Source organism: Pseudophryne corroboree, chromosome 7 (assembly GCF_028390025.1).
Source record: "Pseudophryne corroboree isolate aPseCor3 chromosome 7, aPseCor3.hap2, whole genome shotgun sequence".
Lineage (NCBI taxonomy): Eukaryota > Metazoa > Chordata > Amphibia > Anura > Myobatrachidae > Pseudophryne > Pseudophryne corroboree.
The window spans coordinates 347,728,941-347,747,855 of record NC_086450.1 but is presented as its reverse complement, the minus strand read 5'-3'; the positions used below and the strand labels follow the sequence as shown (position 1 = coordinate 347,747,855).

Genomic DNA, 18,915 nt, shown 5'->3' with positions numbered 1-18,915 from the left:
GAGACTGAGAGAGAGAGTGGCAGCAGGGACAAAGAGACAAAGAGAGTGGCAGCAGGGACACAGAGAGAGAGTGCGGGCAAAGACAGGGTAAGGCAGCAGGGACTTAGGGACAGAAAGAGGCAACAGGGGCATAGAAACAGAGAGAGCGGCAGCAAGGACATAGGGACAGATAGAGAGGCAGTAGGGACGTAGGGGACAGAGAGAGTCAGCAGGGGTGTAGGGACAGAAAGAGAGGCAGCAGGGGTGAAGAAACAGAGAGAGAGAGAGAGGCAGCAGGAATGTAGGGACAGATAGAGAGGTAATTGTGAGCAATGACAGCAAGTCTGCATATATAATATATGCCTAGATAGAATACATATAAAATCCCAAGTTTAAAGGAAGCGATGACAGGCCGCTTCTGTTGCCATAACAACATGCACGCATCTATCCCGAATCTGGAAATACAGAGTGCCCGACACGTCACCAAGACAGCAGGCGAGGAGGAAATGAAGCAGTCGCAGTGCCATCTCCATGGAAATGGAAACGCAGTGATGGAGATTACGGGAGCATAAAAGATGGCAGCAGATAGACCCCATGCCAGAACACTTGACCAATATCAAGTGACATCAGTGTTAATAGAAAAACACACGGTTGCCCTGGAGATGGGAACTGTTTATGGTCACATGATTTAGAGGAGATCTATGATTGGAGAGAGACCAACCTCAGCAGTTATGTATTTTTCAGTAGGGGGACGTGAAGGGATTGGATATTATGGGTATATAAGGATTGTTTGGATGGAATAGCAACACTCATTACCTTGAAAAAGACCACAGAGGAGATTGAAACGTGTTAGTGGGGATCAGGCAACTGGAGAGTGCAAGGAGGACATTACCTTAAGGAGCGGAATGCCTGCAAGTCTACCCGGGATACCGCATGGTGGTATATCATCCTCCCTACGCCTTTTTGTAACTGATTAAAACCCAGTTCCAAGATTTCTGGTAATTACCCATTTGCAATCACTGCCTGTCTGATCCCATTCTTGAGTGTTGTATACATGTACCTTTAGACTTATTTTATTGTATGATGAGTGCTTTTTTATCACAAAAAAAAACATGTATTATGCTATGTTTTTTTTTTCACTCTTTCTCGCATGTACTGAAAAAATATGAGACATCATTGAAAGAGGCATTTGGCACAGTACTAATGAAATTTCTATTGGAAAAAAATGAGGATTCTGGATTCTATGTTTGTTTGTTTTTTCAAACTATTTTTATTGCAATCTCACATCGTACAGAATAAGTAAGCAGTATTTCGAGACATGAAATATAGTAGATAGTTAACAATGTATAACATAAAAGACATCATACAGAAACCTCCTAGCAGGAGACAAGGAGTCACAGATTATTCAGTCCCATATAATCCCAGGTAGAGATCCAAACATATTTTCAAATTTTTCCTCGTATAATAATAACTTTTATACCCTTCCAATAAAAGGGAACATATGTAGAACTAGTAATATCAGGGAATTTATGGTGTGTTTTAATTACCAAAGCGGAGCATATTATAGATGGAACAAGATGTATCAATCATTGATTCTCCACTAGTAAAAACAGGGTATCCAAGAAAAAAAAAATCCCTAAACTTGTATAAAATACCTAAAACATAAGAAAATAAACCAATATGTAATGCCTACTATGGGACACGGGTCGTCGATCCATCCACAGCACAATCTTCCCATATCGGGGGTCTATATTTCCAAGCAGCCCGGTATACGATTGAATATAGAAGGAAGTGGAGAAGGGTCCGGAGAAGAAGAGAAAGGATAAGTCAGATGTTTAAGGGGTTAGGGTGGTCTATAGTGTGGAGGAGGTACCATGAGGTGGATTGAAAGCATTTATCTATGGCTTGTTTAGTATGTAGGGGGAGTGTCAAAATGTAAGGGTTCCAACATTGGAACAAAGCAGGGGTGAGCCTCTCCTTATGGATAGAGGTCTCCAGCCAGTCCATGGTGAATAGAAAAAATAGTCTAGAGGTCACCATCGAAATATTAGGAGGTATGTTGTGAATCCACTGTTGCAGGATTGCCTTCCTGCCAGCTGCTGATAGTATCATAAGTAGCTTTTTGTTAGCCCTGGGGATGTCCGGCTGATCAGTCAAACATCCGAACAGTGCCCAGGAGGTGGTGCAGCTAAAGGATATGCCTAAGGACGTAGTTCCATAGTGATGTACCTCATGCCAAAACTGTGACACCAGAGCGCACTCCCAGAAGCAATGGAAGAGGTCGGCCCCCTCCATTAGGCATTTGGTGCATTTACTATCTTCTGAGATGCCCATCAGTGATCGGCGTTTAGGTGAAATGTATGCCCTATGGAGCATTTTATAGGCCATTTCTTGGTAAGAGCTTGCAGGAATAAGCTTCAAGGTCAACTGAAAATGATTTAGGAGGGATTCAGGGGTGACCGTTGGGATGTGGGAGGACCACTGGGACAGCTCCGGAAGGTCTGTGTCTGGGATAAGTTCAAGACGGATACGTGAGTAAATGGTTGATATAGAGTAGTAGGCCGACTGGGTTAGTGTGTCTAGAGAGTTAAGAAAGTCGATCCCTGTCAGTTTAGATAGTACAGTTTTAAGATAGTGTATTGCTTGGAAGTAGGCAAACTCGTGGTGAGGAAGTAAGCCGTATTTCTCTCGCGCCTCCACGAAAGACAGCGGGGCGCGGGAGGAGTTAAGCAGGTTGCGCAGGCTGCGGACGCCAAGACAGTGCCAGGTAGTGAAAGGTTGTAGAGCTTCCCCCTTCTGAAACTCTAAGTTACCGATAAGGGGCAGTGAAAGTGAGTATAAATATTGAAGTTTGAGGGATTTCCTTGCCATTTTCCACGCCTGCATTATGGGGAGTAGTAGTAAATTAGTGGTAATATGTAAGGCCAATTTGGAGGGCTTGGCATGTAGAAGATAACTGAGGGATAAGGGAGCACATAGTTGAGAATCTAGGCTAGAATCTGTGTAGTAATTATTATTTCCAAGCCAATCCATAGCTATGCGTAAGAGGCACGCAAGATTGTATCGTTTAATATCAGGTAGATTGATTCCCCCTCTAGGTACCGTCTGGGTTAATTTTTTCATGCTTATCCTCGGGCGTTTACCAGCCCAGATGTATTTGGAGATAGAAGCGTTCAAAGAGGATAGGTCTGATTTAGATAACAATCAGGGGGTCATCTGTAAAACATAGAGGAGCTTTGGGAAGCTGGCCATCTTAAATAAATTGCATCTACCTAGCATATTAAGGGGGAGGGATTGCCAGAGGCCAAGTTCGGTTCTAATCTTATGTAGGACTGGAGTAATATTAAGTCTATATAGGTGGCATGGTTGAGCAGGGAGTGCAACGCCTAGAAAGGTAATATGTGTATTTGCCCATTTAAAGGGAAAGGTGGTTCCCCAATCCAATTTCGCCTGTCCATATATGGCCAACGCTTCTGACTTACTGTAATTGATGGTAAACCCTGTGAAAGAGGAGAAGCGATCAGTCATGGCAATTAACTGCGGGATTGTATGGTGAGGATCTGACATAAAAAGGAGGAGGTCGTCTGCGAATGCCACCGCCCTTAATTCCTGTGTTCCCACAGCAATGCCCTTATAGTTCTTGTGTGACAGAATATGGCGTATAAGGGGTTCCAATGCCAAATCAAAAAGGAGGGGAGATAAGGGGCATCCTTGCCTAGTGCCTCTTTCCAACGTGAAAAATGAAGATGTCACATTATTGACTAAGACCTGCGCCACTGGGTTGGTATATAAGGTTTGCACCAGGTTGCAAAACACTGTGCCAAATCCCTGGTGGGCGAGCACTCGAGATAGGTGAGGCCAGGCAATTTTATCAAATGCCTTCTCTGCGTCTAAATTTATAATGATGCTATTTTTGGCCTGGTTAAGGCGGGTGTAGGATATCGCAGTTAGGGCCGCCCTCACTCCCCGTGTGGATTGTCTACCTTTGACAAATCCCATCTGTGCAGGTGAGATGAGATGGAGTAAGTATGCTTGCAACCTGTTAGCTATGATTTTAGTCAAGATTTTAAAATCTTGATTGAGGAGTGAGATGGGGCGGTATGACCCAACCTGGGTAGGATCTTTACCAGGTTTTGCTAGCACTATGAGTTTGGCTTCATTGAAACGAAGGGGAGTCTCCCCTGTTGTTAGTATATGGTTATATAATCGTGTTAAGATGGGGAGTATGTCGGCATCTAGCACCTTGTAAAATTCAGCGCTGAAGCCGTCAGGGCCAGGGCTCTTTCCATTGGGGAGGGACTTAATGGTGGCCCGCACCTCCTCCTCAGTTATGGGAGCATCCAATGATTCCCTCTCCTCTAATTCCAGCTTCGGTAACTGCGCCTCATCTAGGAATAATTGACCATCAGTTGCATTATCAACGTCGGCAGTATATAGGGACTTATAGAAGCGCATGAAAGCCGAGCAGATGTCAGTGGGATCAGAAAGAACACTTCCAGAGCTGTGCAACGAGTCAACCCATGTTTTGTTTCGGGGCCCCCTAACCAGGTTGGCCAGGAGCTTACCGGATTTATTCCCCCACCTATGAAACCTGTTCCTGCCGTAATCGTAGCTGATCTGGGCCTGTTCGGTGAGAAAGGTATCATAGATTTGTTTAGCCATGAGGTACGCCTCCTTGTGAGTAGGGCTATCGCTTTGTTTGTATGTGCGGTATGCAAGTGTGAGAGCTGCGCTGAGTTCCTGTAATTTTATGTTAAATTTCTTGCGCTTAGAATTAACGTAGGAGATGATATGGCCACGGAGGACTGCTTTAGAGGCTCCCCAAAAAAGTGGAGTGTTAGATTCTTGATCTAGGTTGTCAGTAGTATAATTCTGCCAGGTGTGTTTAAGATGTAATAAGAAGTCCTCCGAATGTGTGAGATAAGCTGGGAATCTCCAACATTTAGATATGTTCTGAGGTAGGGACAGATGTAGGGACAGGGTAATGGGGGCGTGGTCCGAAATAATGATGTCCTTAATTGAGGTGTGGGTAACTTTAGAAAAGAGGTGTTTGGATAAAAATAGATAGTCAATGCGAGAGTGAGTAGAATGTGGGTGGGAATAGAAAGAATAATCTCGTTGAAGGGGGTTATGTAGACGCCAGGGGTCTAATAAGGTTAGTTGAGAACAAAATGAGGAAAGCAGAGTAGAGGAGGGCCCGGGTTTTTTGGTACTTACCCCCGATCTGTCCATGGATGGATCAACGACCGCGTTGAAGTCACCCCCTAGGATTAAGTTCTGGCTACCCCAGGATAAAACTCTTTGTAGGATATCTGCAAAAAAGAGATTGTTAGATCCAGTAGGTGCATACACGTTTAGAAAGGTATATATCACATTGTCGATTGAGACATCTAAAAATATAAATCTGCCCTCAGGGTCGATATACTTTTTGAGAATGGAGAATTGAAGATTCTTATGAAAGAGGATGGCCACACCTCTGGTTTTATTGGTGTAAGGAGCAGACACGCATTCCCCAATCCAAGGGGCTCTCAATGAGATAGGGGAGTTATGCTCCCAGTGTGTTTCTTGCAGGAACACTACTTGAGGGGACAAGCGAGAGAGATGAGCAACCACCTTCTTGCGCTTAATGGGGCTATTTAGACCCTCCACATTCCAGGAAACTATATTAAAGTCTAAAAGTGGGGTTGTCACCGGGGTTGAGGTCTGGGAAACAGCGTGGTTAGCCATGCTATCCTACCCCCGTAGACGGAGAATAGAATATCAAAATTGTACAGGTAAAACGGTGCCCCCCCCCGTCCCAGTGAGCAAGGAGGGGCCAACCTATGGAGGATCGAGACACATTATCCCAGCAGGCAAAACAAACAGACACATAAACATACAAGAATATCAAACTAACAGATAGACAACAATGGGAGGCAAAGCCTCCAGCATGCATGATTAGCATGCCTTGATCATATCCCGAGCACCGAGTGACCTACAGATGAAAGTAATCGTGAAAATATGCAAGCTGTAAGTAAGGGTGGACAGTCAAGTGTCAGGGTGTGCAAAATGGGTCTTTGCCGCCATCGGATCGTCGAAGAAGCACGGTTTTCCATTGACGAAGACCCGAAGGCGGGCAGGATATAACAATGAAAACTTGACATTTTCTTCAAACAGTCGCTTGCATATCGGTGCGAACTCTCTGCGCTTGTTGGCGACATGGGTGGAGAAGTCCTGGAAGATGAGCAACCTTTCTCCCTTATAGAGGAGGTTCGCTGACTGCCGGTAGTGGTCCAAGAGCTTAGCTTTATCCGCGTCGTTTAAAATCCGTAGGATAACAGGTCTAGGGCGTCCCGCGGATTCTCTGCGTTCAGGGCCAATCCTGTGTGCCCTTCCAAATGGCTAATGGTGAGCCCTGAAGATCCATACCTAATTTGTCGGGTAGCCAGTTGGATAGAAGGTCTAGCAGTGCGTGGCCTCTCACCGACTCCGGGATGCCCACCACCCGCAGGTTGTTTCGACGGCTCCGATTCTCCAAATCATCAAGTTTTTCAGTGAGGCCTTTGATTTCTGTGGTTTGGGTCTTTATGGTAGACTGTGCGGCTTGAAGATCGTCTTCCAATGTTGAGACCCTCTGCTCGACTTCATCTAAACGGTTGCTATGATGAGTCAGCTGGGCTAAGGTGGAGTCGATGGCTTCTTTAATGCCCGCCAGTTTTTCGTCTAGCAGAGGTCCAAGAACCGCAGCGATGTCAGTGGGTTTCATTTTGGGTTGTTTGGTAGTTGAAGCGCCAGTACGTTTTCTTTGGGATCGGGATCGAGTGGTGGAGCAATCGGAGTCAGATGAATTCCTGCGGGACTTGTCTTCGCGTGCGCCTGAAATAGGACCAGTCGAGGACATTGGGGTGGACACCAGGAACTTTTCCATATGAGGTCGCTGGAATTAAGTATGTAGAGTAGAAGCAATGTAGGGCGCAGAGGGTGATTTAATGAGGGTCACGTCAGCGCTGGGAGGGTACTGGAAAGTTACATTGCTATGAAGATAGCAGGCATGTCAGGGTGTTGCGGATCAGGGTTGCCGGTAGCAACGTTGCAGAGGCGTCAGAGTGTGGTACCGCAGAGCACCGCAGCGGCGTGATGTGTATGTCAAAAGGCTCGGGGTGAGGTAGCGGGAGCCAGGCATCCACCGCTATGAGTCTGTAATTCCCAGGCGCGGATTCTATGTTTTAAAGGGACAGTACACGTCATAAAGGAAAGTGACTATATTTGATCCTAGCGCCATCTAAGGAATCACTCACCTTTTACATTTCATTTCTCAATAGAAAGTATGCCTTTTTGCAGATGACTCAAAGGTATGCAACAGGGTAGACACACCGGGAGGGGTTTGTAGGAGGATCTAGGTAGACTGGTCAAGAATGTGGCAACTACAGTTTAATACCAAATCATGCACTTGAGTCTCATTAGCACAAAGGCTAAATAAAGAATTAACAGCACTATAATGGAACTACTGAGGTGGATTGGGACCAATATATATCAGGTCGAGTATCCCTTATCCAAAATGCTTGCAGTCAGAAGCATTTTGGATAATGCATTATTCAGTATTTCGGAATATTTAAATATTTTTGCCCCCACTATAATGCCAGATAAGTAATGCCCCCAGTATAGTGCCCTGCCATCCTCACCCAATCACCTACTCCCTGCCACCCTCACCCATTCACCTTCCCCCTCACCCAGTCCCCTGCTCCCTGCCACCAGGGCCGCCATCAGGGGGGTACTCGGCGCACAGCAGTCCTGGGCCCGGCCTCTCTGACAGAGAGGGGAGGGCCTAGGCAGCTCATGCTGCTGTCTGCCCACCGCCGCTGCCCGTCCATCCACCGCCGTGCTCTGTACGTCCTGCGCCGTGCACCGTCCACCCGCAGTTAGGGTTGCCACCTCATCCCTTTAATTCTGGACACATATTAATTACACAGGTTCTGTGTCTGATTAAAACCAGGTGAAATGGAGTCTTGAAGTCAGCCAGCCACAAAACCTGTGTAATGAATATGTGTCCAGAATTAAAGGGATGAGGTGGCAACCCTACCCGCAGTGCTCTATTTAAATGTCCCTCCCAAGATGGTCGCCGCCTCAGAGGAGACAGTTATTAAAGATACTAGAGGAGGCCTCATAACTGTCTACTCCGAGGCGGCAGCCATTTTTGGAGGGTCGTTTTCAGTAGTTTGAAAGCAGGCGCGAACAGTGCTGCGGCCCCTGCCTGGACATTAGAGTACTTGCATCTAGGTGAGGAGAGTGGCCACCGGCTCTGTCCTTCCAGCAGCGCGATCTGCCCCCAGCTCCAGCCAGTACGGACATTATGGTCAGGTCATCAAGACAGAGTAGCTCAGAGTGCAGAGACACCCTGCCCCCGCTCAATGGCTGCCCTAACAGAAGGCCGGTACCCTACTGTGGTAATGGCAATACTGTATTTTCTCCTACATCTGTGTGGTGTATGAGAGTGTGTGTACAGTGTCCTGCTGTGTGTGTGTGTGTGTGTGTGTGTGTGTGTGTACAGTGTGCTGCTGTGTGTGTGTGTGTGTGTGTGTGTGTGTGTGTGTGTGTGTGTACAGTGTGCTGGTGTGTGTGTGTGTGTGTATACAGTGTGCTGCTGTGTGTGTGTGTACACAGTGTGCTGCTGTGTGTGTGTGTACAGTGTGCTGCTGTGTGTGTGTGTGTGTGTGTGTGTGTGTGTACACAGTGTGCTGCTGTGTGTGTGTGTGTGTGTGTGTGTGTGTGTGTGTGTGTGTGTGTGTGTACAGTGTGCTGCTGTATGACAGGGACACCACTGGGTTGCCAGGAGCGGGGCCCGGTGATATAAGAGGCCGGGCAGGTGAGCAGAGCAGCATCGTGCTGCAGGTGAGATGCTGGGCGGGAGGTGATGGAGTCGCTCCCCTGCTCGCTGCTCTCGCTGGCCGTGCTATGTGTGCTGGGGGCCGCGCTGCTGGCCTGTGCCGGGAGCCTCCTCCTCAGCCTCAGTCTGCTTCCCCTGCTCCAGCCCATTCCCATTCTCGCTCTCTGCTGTTGTCCGGAGCCCGTTCCTGCTGGCGGTGCTGCTGCTGCTGGGGGGTGGAGGCTGCTGAGCAGGCCCCTGGTCATCATACGGAGCTCGGACGAGGTGGGCTACATCCCAGAGTGGGGGCCGGAGCCGGATGGACCCCTTTAACCTGGTCAGCATTCTGGCTCAATTTCCTTCCAACGGAGCACATAAGGACCACTGGCCATGGGCCGCAAAAGGATGCGGTAGGGGCCGCATGTGGCCCGTGGGCCACAAGTTTAACACCCCTGCTGTATAGTTATTAGTGACAGAAGGGGTGGGGGTAGGAGACAGGGACGGTGAGGAGATGCTGGGTTTCAAAAAGGGGGGAAGCTGCAAGTGAAAGTAATTAAAACAGATAATTGACAAGTGCCGCCAACAGCATCCCCTACCTTGCAGCGCAATGTGCGGTGCCCCCTCCGCACACACCTAGTTACGGTCCTGGCCCTCCTAACTACTCCCCCGTCCCCCGTCCACTGCCGTCCGTGGGTGGAACAATGGCCACTGTGACATTTTCCTAGAGACCTGCGAACCAACTAATACTCAGAGTTACTGACACTGCCGCTGCTTGCTAAAGAGGAGGGGGCCCGGACGGAGTCCGAACAAGGGCCCGCTAACTCTACGCCTCTGAGTTAATTACTCTCTAAACATACACTTATGATTTGCAGGAGCAAATCTATAATACATGAATATGTCAGAATATATAAAGTGGTGGTAAACAGATTCATTAATATTATAGCAGGTAGGCGATTACTTCATTCATGTGTAATGTGTTACTACTAGGATCACCACAGCAGCACTTCATTCACCAGAAGCACCCTCTGCCTAGCAACGGACTGTTCCAACTGGCCATCCACACTCATCTATTTTTACAAGACTTCAATAAAATAAAATAAAAATACTCATAGCTAAGGCGTCTAATATTATACAATATAATCCTAACAGCGCGCTTTACCCTTCTCTTACAGCCACCCACTTTCACCGCTCCCCCTGCTCGCTGTCAGTGGTAGGTGCCGTTGTCATGGAGACGCAGTAACATCTCCGCTGCAGTAGAAGCTCGGGGCTCTGTGTTCTGCTGGAGCCGGGACGCCTGCCCTGGTTATATACCCCGTGCGGGGCCGGCAGTATCTGAGGGAGCCAGGCAGGTAAACAGAATATGCGCTATGCGATCTATAATGTCCCGTAGAGTCTGACAAAGCTTTCTGGGACTTGTAGTTCCACAAGTTTCTCAAAGCAACCTCTAACATCCATGACTGGTCCAGTTGACTGAAATTACTGAGGACTGGATCACAGATAGGGCAATGCAGCATATTTCTTTATAGAGAAGATCTGGTGCAGAGTACTCATTCAGTTCTTTGTATATAGCATTAACATATGCAGATTTCTCTTTTGCGTATGCTACAGGCCTACATCTGTAAAGAAATTGTAGTCCCTATGAAATGTATGAAAGACTTTTTACAAAAATATTTTTTGATAGCATTGCCATTTAGGGGCATATTTATGTTTAATAGCATTTTAGCCTGATAATTGTATCCTCTCACCACCACATTTTGCAGCAATAAAAGGAGGAGACGGAGCATTGCGGGGCAACGCGAATGGGGGGCGGAGGCGGTCAAATGGGGGCGTGATCACGGGGGCTGCGTGACCTCACACGCAGCTGCCGCGATTAAGAACATGGCGGCGGGACTCCTGCGGGTGCAGCAAAGCTGCGCCGGCATGAGCCATCCTTAGTTTCTGCTAACAAGCAGAAAGTGCAATGCGTTCGCAATTTCTGCTTGTGAAACGGGGGGAGGCTCCGGTCAGCATGCTGGACGGCCTTGCCTAGCGATGGGTGGCCCCAGCATGCGATCCAAAGGAATGCAAATTCTGCTAATTAGCAGAATTTGCAGTCCTTACTGAATTAGGCCCAAAATGATCAGGGAATGTATTATGTCTTGCCAGCAAATGTGCGGGGCCTGAGTCTGACCCTGTGAAAGCAAAAGTGAAAGCTAACACTAGAACCGTAACTACAGTAGGTGTGTACGGAGGGGGCACCACACATAGGGCTGCAGGGTAGGGGGCGCTGTTGGTGGCACTTGTCAATTATCTGTTTTAATTATTTTCACTTGCAGCTTCCCCCTTTTTGATGCCCAGCATCTCCTGACCGCCCGTCTCCTGCCCTGACCCCTTCTGTCGCTTATACCTACACAACATTCATGAACTCAACTTGAGATTTCTTTGTTGTTCAGTCATACTTTCCTTTATTACATTTCAAGATGCTGACATATCCAGGATCCAAACCCATTGCCTGTGGCTTTTTTTGTCAAGACACTCTATTCATTGAGCTATCTGCCCTTGCATGAAAAGGTAGATAATTCTAAGCTAGATAATTCTGTCTATTTGAAGCTTACCTTGTATTTGATCAAATTGCTCAATGAGTAGGGGGAGTGATTAGAATTCAACAGGTTATAGTTTGAATCCTGGGTATGGCAGTATATTGAAATATGTTATTTAATATTGTATTACCCCTTACCCGACAGAATTGTGTTTGTTTGTGTGCAGGAATATTACTGATCTTAAATCTATAAAGATATTAGAACCAATAAAACGACTGCAAATTATTTAAAAACTTAAAATGTTTTTGTTCTTCGTCTTTTTTTCTCTCTCAATTACTGTAATGTAGGGGAAGAAGAGTATGTTTTTGAATATTACTATAGAGTGTCCCTTGAAACGTGTCGCTTTAATGTATAATGTTAGGGTATGCAGCTAGTTGCATTCCACAACAACTGGACCTATAATACGTTTCAAAGATATTATGTGTGTGTGCGTGGGGGGGGGAGGGGGGGGGGTATGCAGTCAGACCCCAAAAACATTTTCAGGCGTGAAATAAGGGTTTCCGCATTCTTTTTTTAGCGCTCTTTAATTTTCGGACTAATCAATTAGCCCTTGTTTTTTCCACCTGAAAATCTTTTGAAGTTTTATGCGAAAACACATTGGATGTGTGAAAAGTTGCGGTCCTATGTGTTTTTTTGCAGCTGCAATGTGAAAATAAATGCATGCATATCACGGTTTGGTGACATCAGTGCTAATTGAATAGCTCCAGGCGGGTTGATTAACTACAGTTAATTACCGTGACTAATTGAATACTGCCCTGTATATTTTATGTTAAATGTAGAACATAAAAAGCAATATAATAGTTCTACTTAATAACTAAATGATCATAAATACTATAGAAAGCTCGCATAAAATGATCAACTATTGTGAATAAAATATCTCCCTGACATAGAAATACCATACTTTTAGCCGCAGTGATTATTCAAATATATTATTGTTTTTAAGAATTTATTTTAGTGTAAATTTTTTTTTAATTAGATCATTTATTCAAGCTATTTGCATAAAGTTATGCACTCCATTCAAAATCTATAATCTATATATTGCAGAAATTATCAAATGGATTTCCACACAGAAAACATGGCTGACATTTTGGAAAATGAGCAGTTCTTCAAAACATCCTAGTAAGTATTGTGTCACAAGCAAACATCTGGTTTCACTGTGGATGGTTTGTGTCCACCAGGCTGTACCTGTGGGCCTGATTAAGAGATAAATGCTGTTTGGGGCGAAGCAACAGTCCGAAATAAGCGAATGCAGCAGGAGTCGTGGGAGGACATAGCCGCCCACTGTCAGCATCGCAGATCTGAGTGTTAGGTCCGAAGACACAGCATTGGATCACTATTGTGACCGTTCATCGTGGCATCGCCCAGCCGAGTGAGCCTAAGGCTACTCAGAATGGCTGTCATAGCGCCTTACCCAAAGTCAGTAAATCGGCGTTGGAATTTGCAGACACTGGCTTCACCACTTCCGGTAAATGGGGCCAGACAACGCAGGTCTCGATCTGTGCATATGCAGAACGGGTGCTACGCATGCACAGTTTAGTAAACATCGAAATGTATGTAAACCATCGGTTTGAGCACATCTCTGAATCAGGCTCTTTGTAAATTCCTTGCATTGGAAACTGAATTGTTCATAGGGATCATTAATTCAAATGCTGAATTGCAACTTTATCTATGTGGCAGAAGTTGCTGGAAATTAGGATATTGATGATATGGCGTTATATAAATGTGATGTTATGTTAAGTTATCCGCTCTTGGGGGCATAGTTGTAAATACGAGTAATGGTCCTGATTCAGGTCTGGTAACACAGTGGGGAATCAAGCAACCGTTGTTCAGTACATTACGCATACATTGGACCCGTACTGCGCATGGCCAGTAAGGCTGCAGATGTCAGTTGATTGACAGCCGCCGTTTCGGGGTGGGGACGGTGCAGCAATGGCCTCTGCTTTCACAAAGCGTGTCACCTCCATATAGTGGAAGTGCCAAGGCCAGGATCTCTGTCTTCCCACTTCCAATTTCCTGGCCTTAGCAATGGAGCTACATCGGCTGGTTTACATAGCTCTTGGGTCACTCAAGCGGCCGATGGTGTCGCATGTAATGCGATGTTGCATCCTCAGATGCAGCAGAGGATCACACATGCATGCAGGCGAGAATCTACTTATGAAAACTAGAAGAAAAAAGATATTCCCTATTGCGGGCACACACGGACTAATATATTTTTATGGTCGCACTGACATCCTATAATCTGATTCTTTGGATTTCTTAAATATTATATATTTGTCCTTTCCCCTTCATTCAATGTAATAGGTATATACCCAATAAATCTTGGGAGGTGCTCCTGGGAATGGCATAACTGTAGAAAACTAGAAAAAACAAGATATTCCCTATTGCGGGCACACACGGACTAATATATCTACTTATACCAGATGCCTCCTGCTGCATTATCATATCAGTGCATCGCTGCTGCTTCCAAGTAAGTAGCAGCAATGCTCATTCCGTCCACATCTGAATCACTCCCAATGTGCAGTAAAAGTTATTATGTTCTGCATAGTCTTCACTCTGAAGTACTTATACAATAGATGCTAATTAGATATACTGAAAGTATAGTCTTAAAGAACCTTCCTCATATGTCCTAGAGGATGCTGGGGACGCTTCAAGAACCATTGGGTATAGACAGGATCCGCAGGAGACATGGGCACTTTAAGACTTTGAAAGGGGTGTGAACTGGCTCCTCCCTCTATGCCCCTCCTATAGACTCCAGTTTAGAATTTTTGCCCAGGCAGACTGGATGCACAACTGAGGAGCTCTACTGAGTTTCTTGGAAAAGACTTTATGTTAGGTTTTCTATTTTCAGGGAGGCTGCTGGCAACGGTCTCCCTGCATCGTGGGACTTAGGGGAGAGAAGGCAGACCTAGTTCTAGGGAGTTAAAGGCTCTGCTTCTTGGCTACAGGACAACATTAGCTCCTGAGGGTTTGGAACACTAGGTACGCCTAGGGGTTCACTCCCAGAGCCCGCCGTCACCCCCCTTGCAGAGCCAGAAGTCAGAAGACAGGTGAGTAGAAGAAGATAGAAGACTTCAGTGACGGCTTTCTGAGGTACCGCACAGCGATCGCGCTGCGCGCCATGCTCCCATACACAGCGGCACAGTAGGGTGCAGGGCGCGGGGGGGGGGGGGGGGCGCCCTGGGCAGCATTAAAACGCCTCTTTAAAGGCTGGCAGAGTGATATTGAAGTGCCTTGGCACTAAATTTATACCCCCGCCGGCATTATTTGTTTGTAAAAGAGCGGGCTGAAGCGCACCATGCAGGGGGCGGGGCTTAGCCCTCACAGCTCACATCAGCGCCATTTTCTCTCCAGGAGCTGCAGAGACGCTGGTCCTTCCTCACCACTGCTATCACAAGTAACAGGGTGCAAAACGGGGGGGGGGGGGGCACAGCAAATTATGTGCAAAAATAAATGATTGTAAAGCGCTGCAGGGTCTGAGGCAATATATATAAAGTTTCAGAACCGGGACAGGCGCTGGGTTGTGAGCTGCCAAACTCCCTCTGTGTTTCTCTGACAGGCTTTACTGTGGGTCTGTCCCCCTTTTGGCCCAGTGTGTCTGTGGGTGTCGGTACACGCGTGTCGGCATGTCTGAGGCGGAGTGCTCTTCCCAGGAGGAGACTGTGTTGGGGGCAGAGACGACTGTGGGAGTGACCCTGTCGGCACCGCCAACTCCTGACTGGGTAAATGTGTTGAATGCTTTGAATGCTAATGTGGTTCTTATTAATAAGAGACTAGATAAATCTGAATCTCAGAACCAGGTATGGAAGAAATCGGTGGAGGATGTGTTATCACAGGTACAGACCCCCTCGGGGTCACATAAACGTTTGTTTGCACAGTTAGCAGACACAGATACCGACACGGACACTGACTCCAGTGTCGACTATAGTGATACCAGATTAGACCCAAAATTGGCAAAAAGCATTCAGTACATGATTGTGGCAATAAAAGACGTGTTGCATATCACGACGACCCTGTGGTTCCTGATACTAGGGTCTGTATGTTTAAGGGAAAGAAACCTGAGGTAACGTTTACTCCCTCTCATGAACTGAATGCCTTTTTGAAAAGATGTGGGAAAATCCTGACAGAAAGTTTCTGATTCCCAAAAGGATTCAAATGGCATATCCGTTCCCCTCTGGGGTTAGAGAAAAGTGGGAGTCACCTCCCATTGTAGACAAGGCGCTGTCACGGTTGTCTAAAAAGGTGGCTTTACCGTTTCCTGACATGGCAGCCCTTAAGGATCCTGCAGATCGTAGACAGGAAAATACGCTAAGATCCATTTACGTCACCACAGGCATAGGCGTGCGCAGCACATTTTATTAGGGGGTGCACCATTGGAGGGGCGTGTCTAGCACCATCTATTGACGGTCAACGCAATATAAAATATCCACCCTTGTAACAATCCTAATAAAGCAGATATATTGTCATATGTTGTGGTGTGTCCCAAACAAACACCCCTGATGGCACTCACTGCAATTACACTGCTCCTCCTCAGCCTGGTCTGGCTCCCCCTCTCTTTCCCCTGCAAGCTGCAGCAGCTTACTTACAAGTCAGTCACTCACTGACACTGACAGTCGCAGACTAGTACTGCTGCTGCTGGAAAAACGAGTGACGTGTCAATGCTGCTATCGACCACCTGCCAGTATTGAACGCTGGCTGCATGCTGCTCCTCATCAGTGGCTGGTGTTGGCATAGAATAGAAGGAGAGAGGTGGGCGTGTGGCGTGTGTGACGGGTGGGCGTGCGAGCAGCATGATGTAATCACGTCACATCACGCAGTTTTTGTACATGGAGTTGGAGCCGGGAGTTTGAAAGCCGGTGGCAGTGGCACCCTTGATTAACCCAGGCGTCCGGTCAGTAATGCAGTCCTGACAGGGTGCAGCGCAGAGGGGACAGTAATCAGCCTGCTCGGCGATCGCCCTGCGCACACCTATGACCACAGGTACACTACTCAGACCAGCTATTGCATCTGCGTGGGTGAGTAGTGCTATAGAAAAGTGGGCAGATAACTTGTCATCTGATATAGATACCCTGGATAGGGAGGCCATTCTTTTAATGCTAGGTTATATCAGGGACGCTGCAGCCTACTTAAAGGAAGCGGCGAGAGATATTGGCCTCTTGGGATCAAGGGCAAATGCCATGTCAGTCTCAGCTAGGAGAGCATTGTGGATTCATCAATGGAATGCTGATGCTGACTCTAAAAAAGCTATGGAGTCTCTACCGTATAAAGGTGGTGTATTGTTTAGTGAAGGTCTCGCTGAGTTGGTGTCTAAGGCTACCGCGGGTAAGTCGTCTTTTTTGCCTAATGTTCCTCCACAACAAAAGAAAGCTCACCACTTGCAGATGCAGTCCTTTCGGCCAATTAAATACAAAAAAGGCCAAGGTTATTCCTTCCTTGCTAATAGAGGAAGTGGAAAAGGTAAAAGATCTCCGGCCGTGGCAGGTTCTCAGGAGCAGAAGTCCTCCCCGGCTTCCGCCAAATCCACCGCATGACGCTGGGGCTCCTCTGCGGGAGTCCGCACCGGTGGGGGCACGTCTCAAACTTTTCAGTCATTTCTGGGCTCGTTCAGCCCTAGACCCGTGGATTCTAGAAATAGTGTCTCAGGGGTACAAACTGGAGTTTCAAGACGTGCCCCCTCAACGTTTTTTCAAATCAGCCTTACCAGCTTCTCTTCCGAACAGGGAGGTAGTATGCGAGGTTAAGTAAGTTATTGTCAGGGTTCCCCCGGCACAACAGGGAGAAGGCTTTTATTCAAGCCTGTTTGTGGTCCCGAAGCCGGACGGCTCGGTCAGACCAATTCTGAACCTAAAATCCCTCAATCTTTACCTAAGAAAATTCAAATTCAAGATGGAATCTCTCCGAGCAGTGATCTCCAGTCTCGAGGAAGGGGATTTCATGGTGTCGGTCGACATAAAGGATGCCTACTTACACATCCCCATATATCCTCCGCATCAGGCTTACCTGTAGTTTGCTACTCAGGATTGTCATTACCAATTTCAGACGCTGCCGTTTGGTCTATCCACGGCTCCGGGGATTTTCACCAAGGTAATGGCGGAAATGATGGTTCTCCTTCGCAAGCAAGGAGTCACAATTATTCCTTACCTGGACGATCTCCTGATAAAGGCGAGGTCCAAAAACAAGCTGGAGCAGGACATTGCGCTCTCCCTGACGGTTCTGCAACAACATGGTTGGCTCCTAAACCTGCGGAAGTCACAGTTGAATCCGACAAAGCGGCTGCTGTTTTGGGGAATGATTCTGGACACGGAATTACAGAGAATTTTTCTTCCAGAAGAGAAGGCTCTGGAAATTCAGAGTTTGGTCAAACAAATTCTGAGACCAGCGAGAGTATCAATTCATCAATGCACTCGGCTGCTGGGGAAGATGGTGGCGGCCTACGAGGCTATTCAGTTTGGCAGATTCCACGCCAGGGTGTTTCAGTGGGACCTGTTGGACAAGTGGTCCGGATCTCATCTGCACATACACCGGAAAATAATCCTATCCTCCAAGACCAGAATATCACTCCTGTGGTGGCTGCACAGCTCTCACCTCCTAGAGGGACGCAGGTTCGCGATCCAGGACTGGATCCTAGTAACCACGGATGCGAGTCTCCGAGGCTGGGGAGCAGTCACACAGGGGGGGAAAACTTCCAGGAAAAATGGTCAAGCCAGGAAGTTTGTCTACAGATAAACGTTCTGGAGTTAAGGGCCATTTACAACGGCCTCCTTCAGGCGGAATGTCTTCTTCGCAACAGGCCCGTCCTAATACAATTGGACAATATAACAGCAGTAGCGCACATAAACCGCCAGGGTGGAACAAAGAGCAGGGCGGCAATGGCAGAGGCTACAAAAATTCTCCGCTTGGTGGAAAGACATACAAGCGCTCTGTCAGCGATCTTTATTCCAGGAGTGGACAACTGGGAAGCAGACTTCCTCAGCAGACACGAACTCCATCCAGGAGAGTGGGGTCTTCATCAAGAGGTTTTCACAGAAGTGACAAGTCTTTGGGGAATTCCTCAAATAGACATGATGGCGTCTCGCCTCAACAAGAAGCTTCAGAGATATTGTTCCAGGTCGAGGGACCCTCAAGCAATAGCGGAGGACTCGCTGGTAACACCATGGGTGTTTCAGTCGGTGTACGTGTTTCCTCCGCTGCCACTCATTCCAAAGGTGTTAAAGATCATAAGAAGAGCAAAGGTTCAGGTGATCCTCATTGCTCCGGACTGGCCAAGGAGGGCTTGGTATCCAGATCTTCAGGAATTACTCATAAGAGATCCCTGGCCTCTTCCTCTACGAGAGGATCTGTTACAGCAGGGGCCGTGCGTGTACCATGACTTACCGCGGCTACGTTTGACGGCTTGGCGGTTGAACGCTGGATCCTAGCCCGAAAGGGTATTCTCAGTGAAGTTATTCCCACACTTCTTCAGGCTAGAAAAGGAGTAACGGCTAAACATTATCACCGTATTTGGAGGAAATATGTCTC

The 18,915-nt window shown here is 47.1% G+C and overlaps 1 protein-coding gene across 3 annotated transcripts in view; it reads left to right on the top strand.

The window, feature by feature from the left end:
• Positions 1-10,067: 10,067 nt before the first annotated feature.
• VWA3A (von Willebrand factor A domain containing 3A) overlaps positions 10,068-18,915 on the top strand; it is a 772,281-nt gene continuing 763,433 nt past the window's right edge. For all 3 annotated transcript variants that reach the window (XM_063934415.1, XM_063934414.1, XM_063934416.1), the window contains exons 1-2: positions 10,068-10,170; positions 12,445-12,519. In XM_063934415.1, the coding sequence (XP_063790485.1) occupies positions 12,455-12,519 (65 nt within the window). In that variant the 5' untranslated portion in view covers positions 10,068-10,170; positions 12,445-12,454. The remainder of the gene's footprint in view (positions 10,171-12,444; positions 12,520-18,915) is intronic.